Source organism: Etheostoma spectabile, chromosome 5 (assembly GCF_008692095.1).
Source record: "Etheostoma spectabile isolate EspeVRDwgs_2016 chromosome 5, UIUC_Espe_1.0, whole genome shotgun sequence".
Lineage (NCBI taxonomy): Eukaryota > Metazoa > Chordata > Actinopteri > Perciformes > Percidae > Etheostoma > Etheostoma spectabile.
Window position 1 is genome coordinate 2,814,494 of NC_045737.1, and position 7,155 is coordinate 2,821,648.

At 38.6% G+C, this 7,155-nt stretch overlaps 2 protein-coding genes across 2 annotated transcripts in view; both read right to left on the reverse strand.

The window, feature by feature from the left end:
• The window catches only part of LOC116689498 (P2Y purinoceptor 4-like), an 8,792-nt gene extending 7,690 nt beyond the window's left edge, over positions 1-1,102 (reverse strand). The window contains exon 1 of the mRNA XM_032516053.1: positions 919-1,102. Within this exon, the coding sequence (XP_032371944.1) occupies positions 919-1,042 (124 nt within the window). The 5' untranslated portion in view covers positions 1,043-1,102. The remainder of the gene's footprint in view (positions 1-918) is intronic.
• Positions 1,103-1,128: 26 nt separating this feature from the next.
• nelfb (negative elongation factor complex member B) overlaps positions 1,129-7,155 on the reverse strand; it is a 15,918-nt gene continuing 9,891 nt past the window's right edge. Inside the window, exons 10-13 of the mRNA XM_032516049.1 lie at positions 5,369-5,475; positions 3,642-3,783; positions 3,239-3,347; positions 1,129-1,626 (exon numbers count right to left, since the gene is read on the reverse strand). Coding sequence (XP_032371940.1) covers positions 1,468-1,626; positions 3,239-3,347; positions 3,642-3,783; positions 5,369-5,475 — 517 coding nt within the window. The 3' untranslated portion in view covers positions 1,129-1,467. The remainder of the gene's footprint in view (positions 1,627-3,238; positions 3,348-3,641; positions 3,784-5,368; positions 5,476-7,155) is intronic.

The window sequence follows — 7,155 nt, forward strand, 5'->3', positions numbered from 1 at the left end:
ATTAACTCTGCAGGGTGCCCAAACTTTTGCAGACAGCATTTTTTTGTTTTCTGTTACAAAAGTCCAGTCCACATAAGTGTAAATGATGGAAATAAAATCTATTTTTTGTGACAAAATATACGAATGTCTAATCTGTCTTCTGATGTCTTTTGGAGATTTTTTCCATCTTTTCACGGCTTCGTTATGCACATTAATAAAACATTTTACCTGGGGTGCCCAAACTTTCGAGCCCCACTGTATAACTGATAAGCCCTATTTCAAAAAATGGTGGCGTGTTCCTTTAAGCAGTGTGCAGCTGGGGCCTTTCAGTCTTTGTGGAGGCCGTCATAGAAGAGTTAACTCAACAATTTAACCCTTTGAGGATAAAATTTGTCATTTGTTAGTATTATATTGTACAGTTGTCTTATTTTCTGTCCACCTGGTACATACCTACTGTTCAGCATCTACATTTATTGTGATCACAGTCTGTTAGGTCCCTTTTTGCAGAAAAATCCTGCCTTAATATCATTGAGGAACTGAGACATGAACAGATAAGAGATGCAGCACAGACCACATCTCTCATCTGATACGTCCTCAGTTACTCATTTATAAAGTATTTTTGTTTTAAAAACATGATGTTTTATGACTTGTCTGTTTAATTATATATACAAATACAGAAGCCACACAAGAAAATACTTACCCTACGAGGTTTCTTGTCATTTTTAAATATACTTAACAGTATATGGCAACACAATTCTTTAAGACATGTAGAATACTACAGCCTTGTTTTTCTATTAAATACTGAATATAATGATCAAGATCATAGTCTTTTAGATGGAAACATACTGTTCATATAGACCCTTACTTAATGATATGGCAGATTAAATGGTATTTTGTAACGTCTATTGGCATTGGTTGCTCATTTAGAAATGATCTTACCAGTATTGAAGTTGTCCTCAGTATGTTGAGCCCAGTGTAACACACACAACACTTCCTCATCCTGAGTGCCTTCATGTGTAGCTACCAGGGGAGGTGCCAAATGAACTTTATCGACACCGGACATTTTTGGTTTTTGTCAAGTGTTAATCAAGTGACTGAATCTGCACAGATGTGTTGCAATGTTTTTGTATAACACCGCTTTGTATTTTTTTTCTAAATAGGCATTTATTTACAGGTTTGTTGCACTTCTGATACAAATTCAAATATACCACACTGATAACCCAATTACATACTAAGATTCTGTTTATTCTGACAATAACGTGAGACCAAAGTTAGAAAGCTAACACCGTCTTTTGAAGAGAAACAGATGACTGCTGAACTATACTGTCAGAGCAGAAATAGCCTTTTGGGATAAACAACTAAAGAAAATCTCCATGAAACAAAAACACAGAACAAACAATAATGTAAAATGTCCAGTCTTTTTGAAAATTCTCGAGCCAAACTGGTGGCTGTATTTACAGTCAGTCACAGATGTGTTTCTGCTGTGTTTCAGAGAGGTGTGCTTGGGGTAGAGGCAGTGGTGGGGACAGTCACTGGGTGCAGCCCCAGGTCCAGGGATGGAGTTTCATCTGCTGGCGGAGGGCTCTTCTTCTGTGCGTCCAGCTTCTCTGTCAGCTGGGTGTACAGCTCCTTCACTGGCTCGCAGCTCTGCGGTCACAGAAGTGTGAGTACATACAATACGTTACTAACGCTGAGATTTGTGGGAATAGATTCCTCTCATACATGCAGCTGCTCTGTTTTAAAGCTGTGATGCTTCAACTGAAAATATCTGTGTCAGTCTGAGCTCCTTTGTGGATGTCTGAAATTGACTGAACTTTACCCAATGTTTGGGATGCTTTCGGAAACATACTATTCCCTGAGGCATGTTGTAATTTAATGCTAGATATCTGTGGAGAGAAAAAACTAACAGCACTTTTCCCTTCTACAGATAAATAGCAGCATGCTGTTGTTTTTTAACTGCCCTAACCACAGCCTGAATTTATCCAATGTAGTCTATATTCTTGACGTTCCACTTCCGGGATTGAACGTCGGCTTCTGTAGGAGTCTATGAGAAAGTCTTCTCTCTTGATTTATTACCTCAGTAAACATTTTCATAATGAGTTTATGGTCTTAATTAGGGCTGGTGGAAAAATCGATACAGCATAGTATCGCGATATTTTTAGTGGCAATACTGTCTCGATACACAAAAGCCAAATATCGATCTTTTACTATATATGTGTTGGTCAGTCTGTCTGCTTGACAATCCCATTTTGCAGCAATAAAATTGAAGTGAGATGAACAAACAGAGAAATGTATCTTTTTAGATAAAACAGACAAACAGACAGACAGTTGACAAAGTTAGAAGTTGGACAAATTGTTATAAATTGCAATGTATCGGAAAATATTGCAATATGTTTGAAATTGCAATAACATTGTATTGTGGCATGAGTATCGTGATGATATTGTATCGGGAGGCGTCTGGTGATTCCCACCCCTAGTCCCAATCACTAGTTTTAAGTCTACTTCAACACATTATGTAGTTCATTTTCTGAATTATGGTCCCATTGATATTAAAAATCAGCGATAAAGCAGGGGGTGTTTTAGGATTAGCATGACTATGATGTGATTGCCAGTGAATGTATGTCATGTAACAGAAGAGTGTAAGCAGCTCCTCCTTCTCATCTAAAATGTCACATCTACAACCAGGATGGCTGCGCCCGTAACGGCACACTCAACGACTTCTAGCAGATCTCTACAAACCAATGGGTGACGTCACACATGCTCTGTCAATCAATTTTAAAGTCAAAGGTCACCTTCCTCTTTCTTTGTGTTGGAATTATAACTCCGGTTGACTTATGATGACTATGGTTAACTGCTCCTCAGATCTCTGCAGGCGAAATCCAGACAGCTAGCTGTAATTTCTATTTTGTTCTTCTGAGCCAACTAGATGGCACACTTGGTTTACAGAAAAGGGCTCAAGAAATGGCAACTCAGTTTCCTTTAAACCTTTGTTGAAAAAAGTGCCATCTAATGGGCTCAGAAAATAGAGAAAATGGTTCATGAAGCTTCATTTGGCCATCACTACTGATCAGACAAGGTAATGTTGAAGTCACGCTCCTTGACTAAAAGATTTCAGCCAAGTGTGGTTTAACACTCATAAATACACTGTCAATGTGGAACTATAGACTACAAAGAGCTCTTTCTGATTCTCACCATCACCACAACACATACTGAAGTACATTTCAAAGCACAAGCTACAAAATGTAGAAATGAAACCAACCTGTTTTGGAGGTTCGAGAGTTTTCATCAAGGTTTCCATGTACGATGGCAGCACTTTGTGGTGTAGATGCAGCAACATCCGGAGGGTGTGTCTGTGGACGTTCTCTTTACTGCAAAAATATTTAGACAGAAACTAAATCTGTCAAGAGACATGTGGGAGAATTTTGAATCAAGAATAATGTTAAAAGGTTCCTGGGAGACACATCATGTCTACAAACCAGCCCATCCTGCTAAATGCTATATGTGTGTATCTGTTAGTAATTGGACACACAGTCGGCCTCAGTCCACTTTGTGTTTTATGCTGATGAAGTACTTTAATTACTTTGAACTTTTATAAAGTAGACTACACTGACAATGGGCATGCAGTTATATAATACATAAGGCCCTGCTACATTCGAACCCACCTGGAAAAAGAAGTAAGAAGAAAGCCATCAAAGACAACTGAACAAAAGTCTTCGGATCCAAACTCATCAGAGAGCAGGGTTAGGTGTCCGGTCAGCAGGTGCAGGAAGATGTCACCAAAGGCCATGTCATTGTAGGTCTCCACTGTGAGGGAAGAGCACAGATCCAACTCTTATTTTGACAAGTCCTGGTCCTACTTCAAATGGATGTTCTACACTGGATTCTTTATACTAGTGACCCTTGTAGTATAATTCTCAGCCTACTCAAGGATTCAAACAGCTAACCCATACAGTGCCAGTGCCAGTTCCAGTTAGGGACGTCCCCCGACCAAGAATTTACGTAGTCAAATTAGGTTTGTCAGGTCTTGCATATTGCTGACTGATCGACAAATCAGGGATGAAATATTCAGCTGTGATAAGGTTGTTTGTCAACTTCCTTTTGTATGTAAACATGCAACCGATTAGAACACAGACATAAAATGCGTAGCTTCTTGTTGAATAAGTGCTGCAGGGGTGTAGAAGACTAATTCAAAGAGGTTTGGAGTGTGCGTTTGCGTGAGAGGAGCACACTGAGCAAAAGCCTGCTGTCCTGCAGCGCACGCTCTATACTTCTTTTAAAATCCTCTGGTCATTATGTTTGCTGTGCTCCTGTTGCCTCTTAGTTTGGATCATCTTATTGATTAAACTATTTTAACTTGCACACGCACTAGAGTTGACAGTATGGAGAAAAGCATATATTTTTGACCAAACACATCAATGTCGATATTGTGGCAATATTGTAGGGTAGACATTGTTTTACTGCTTGTACAAAAAATGAACACAATGAGAGTATAATAATGTGGATACAATGACTAAAGTGTGTGAAGGCAAATAGTTAAACAGCTAATAAGTCTGGTAAGTCCAGAAATTCACTTTACTGTAATGCAGCCTTTAAAACCAGGAAAACTTGTGTCATATCACGATAATACAATATCCAAAATTGAAGACGATTTACGGCCTCATAAACGATGTTGATATAATATTGATATATTGCCTAGCCCTAACTTGCACTTTAGATTTTCTTTTCCCAGACATTTTTCATTTAAAGGTTTAAATCCCTGCCGCCAAAATGCTCCTCCATCGGTCACGGATTATAGGAAGTGAAACTTAAATCGGTCATTGGGGCGCTTGGATTGATTTACACAGTTGATTTAAGCATTTATTAAAAGCTTCTTTATTTTCACATTGTTATTTATGGCATTAGGCACGGTTCAATTAAATTAAATAACATTATTTGTCCCTGTGGGACAATTAGGAGGCATGAACATGTGACATACACAAATCTATGATCGTTTATACACTAAGCAGAAACTACTGTGACATACTTTGAATCAACATTCTGATGAGAGCAGCATGTTTTTATTGTCTCATTGATCCTTTTGTTTAGGATATTTCAACTGTCAGCACATAAGAGCAGCACATAGAGGACAGTTCACAGACAAGATACAAATATGAACAGAGAGAAGGTTATTATTGTCCTAATATGCTATGTATTAACGTCTTGGGTGAAAACAGGTCGTTCTATGCAAAACAGACCCCCTAGTGCCAATTACACATCAATTTCCAGTGTCAATATTTTAAATTCCTTTTGTCAATAACAGCACAAACTGCATTTTGGGTAAGGGTTTTCAGATAATAGGGTTTCAGTTATTCTAGGACTAATTTTTTTTTAGACATTTGACTATACTCACCCAGGGCAGGTAGTAACCTCTGTAAGGTATTCTTGTTCCTCAGTTTGGCAATGTGGAGAACGTAGTAGAGTCCCATTTCACAGGCCACTCTGTTCTCCTGCAGATACCTGAGGGAGAGCAACAAAGACTATAACAATCCCAACACTTAGCTCGCACTGAGGCATTTTGCACAGTTCCCATCAGAAATTTCAAAGATGGAAAAACTTAATTCATGAAACAGTTTATGGCAAATAGTGCCTTGAAATTTCAGTTTGTGGCAGTCTTTATTCCAGAGATTTTTGAAAGCTGCAAATCTCACTGTGTCTCACAGTCATGCTATGATCCAAATACGTAGTCTCAGCATGTTCTCATTAGTCTACGTATATCACAGACGGTTCATATACGATATAGTTCCGGTGCCGCCGGAACCTCTGCCAGATGTCCCTCACTTTCTGTTTTCTTTGAGTTAACTTTAAATTCCTGTTGCATTGTGCAACATTAACCGGGAGCTCTGATCAACATTGCAGGCTGAACATGGCAAGTTTTATGGAATATTCGGACCGTGCAGGCCTGCTTGGTCCATTCGGGCAATGATTGTTAAGATTCACAAAGAATATCTTCACGGCATTTACTCTCTAACTGGGACGTTTTGGGACCACTGCCTCCGCAGCGCTGTGAAGATGTGTCTGGCAATGCAAGACTATGTTCTCATTAAAGCTGGGAAGTTAGTAACACACAGCCTATTGCATGGGGGGAGATGAGACGCAGTGGATATAACACAGACCTTTTGTGTGGAAGACCCGGGTTCAATTACCACTGCAATACATCAACCAATGTGTCCCTGAGCAAGACCCTTAACCCATAGTTGCACCAGAGGTGTGCGACCTCAGATAAAAGTGCCTTGAGAAAGTTTACACACCCATGCTAAAGTTGATTAAAAAGAAGAATAAAAAAAACATCTTTTGGAAATTGATCTTAATGCCTTAATTTAAAATAAATTAGGAAAATCCAACTTTTTAAGGACACCAATTTTCTTTGTGAATGAATAATGTACTGTAAATAAATAAATGTTCTTCCTTAAAATACAGGGGGCATAAGTATACATTCACTATGTTAAATTCCCATAGAGGGAGGCACATTTTTATTTTTAAAGTTCTCTTGGCCGGTCACCATCAAATTTAACTGAACTTGAGCAGTTCTGCAATGAAGAGCGGTCAAATATTGCAACGTCTAGATGTGCAAAGTTAGTAGAGCCATATCCCAACAGACTAAAGACTGTAATTAAATCAAAAGGGGGTTCAACAAAATACTGAAACAAGGGGGTGATCCTTTTTCCAACTCAATGGTTATGTTTTTAAAAAAAAAATTCTGACATGTTGTTGTTATAGCTTTCACTTGGATGTAAATGGGGTGGCAGTGTCTGAGTCCGTAGGGAGTTGGGTTGAACAAGGCACCGAACCGCCAACTGCTCGGGGTGTCTTTCCATGGGCAGCCCCCCACTCTGACATCTCTCCAGTTAGTGCATGTATAGGTACTGAGCATGTGTGTGTAATTCAGGCCTGTGTGTAATAACAACAGAGTGTAAATTGTAATTTCCCCCTTGTGGGACTAATAAAGAATTATTATTATTATTATTAATACAATTATTATAATATTATTATAAAAATACAGCTGAATAAAACAAAAACTCTGTCTTCATTTCAGGCTGCAAAGCAACACACTGCAATTATTTTAAAGGGGGGTGATTTTTTTCTATAACCAATGAATATTAATGCCTCCTGTGTTAAGGAAGAACATTTATTTATTTA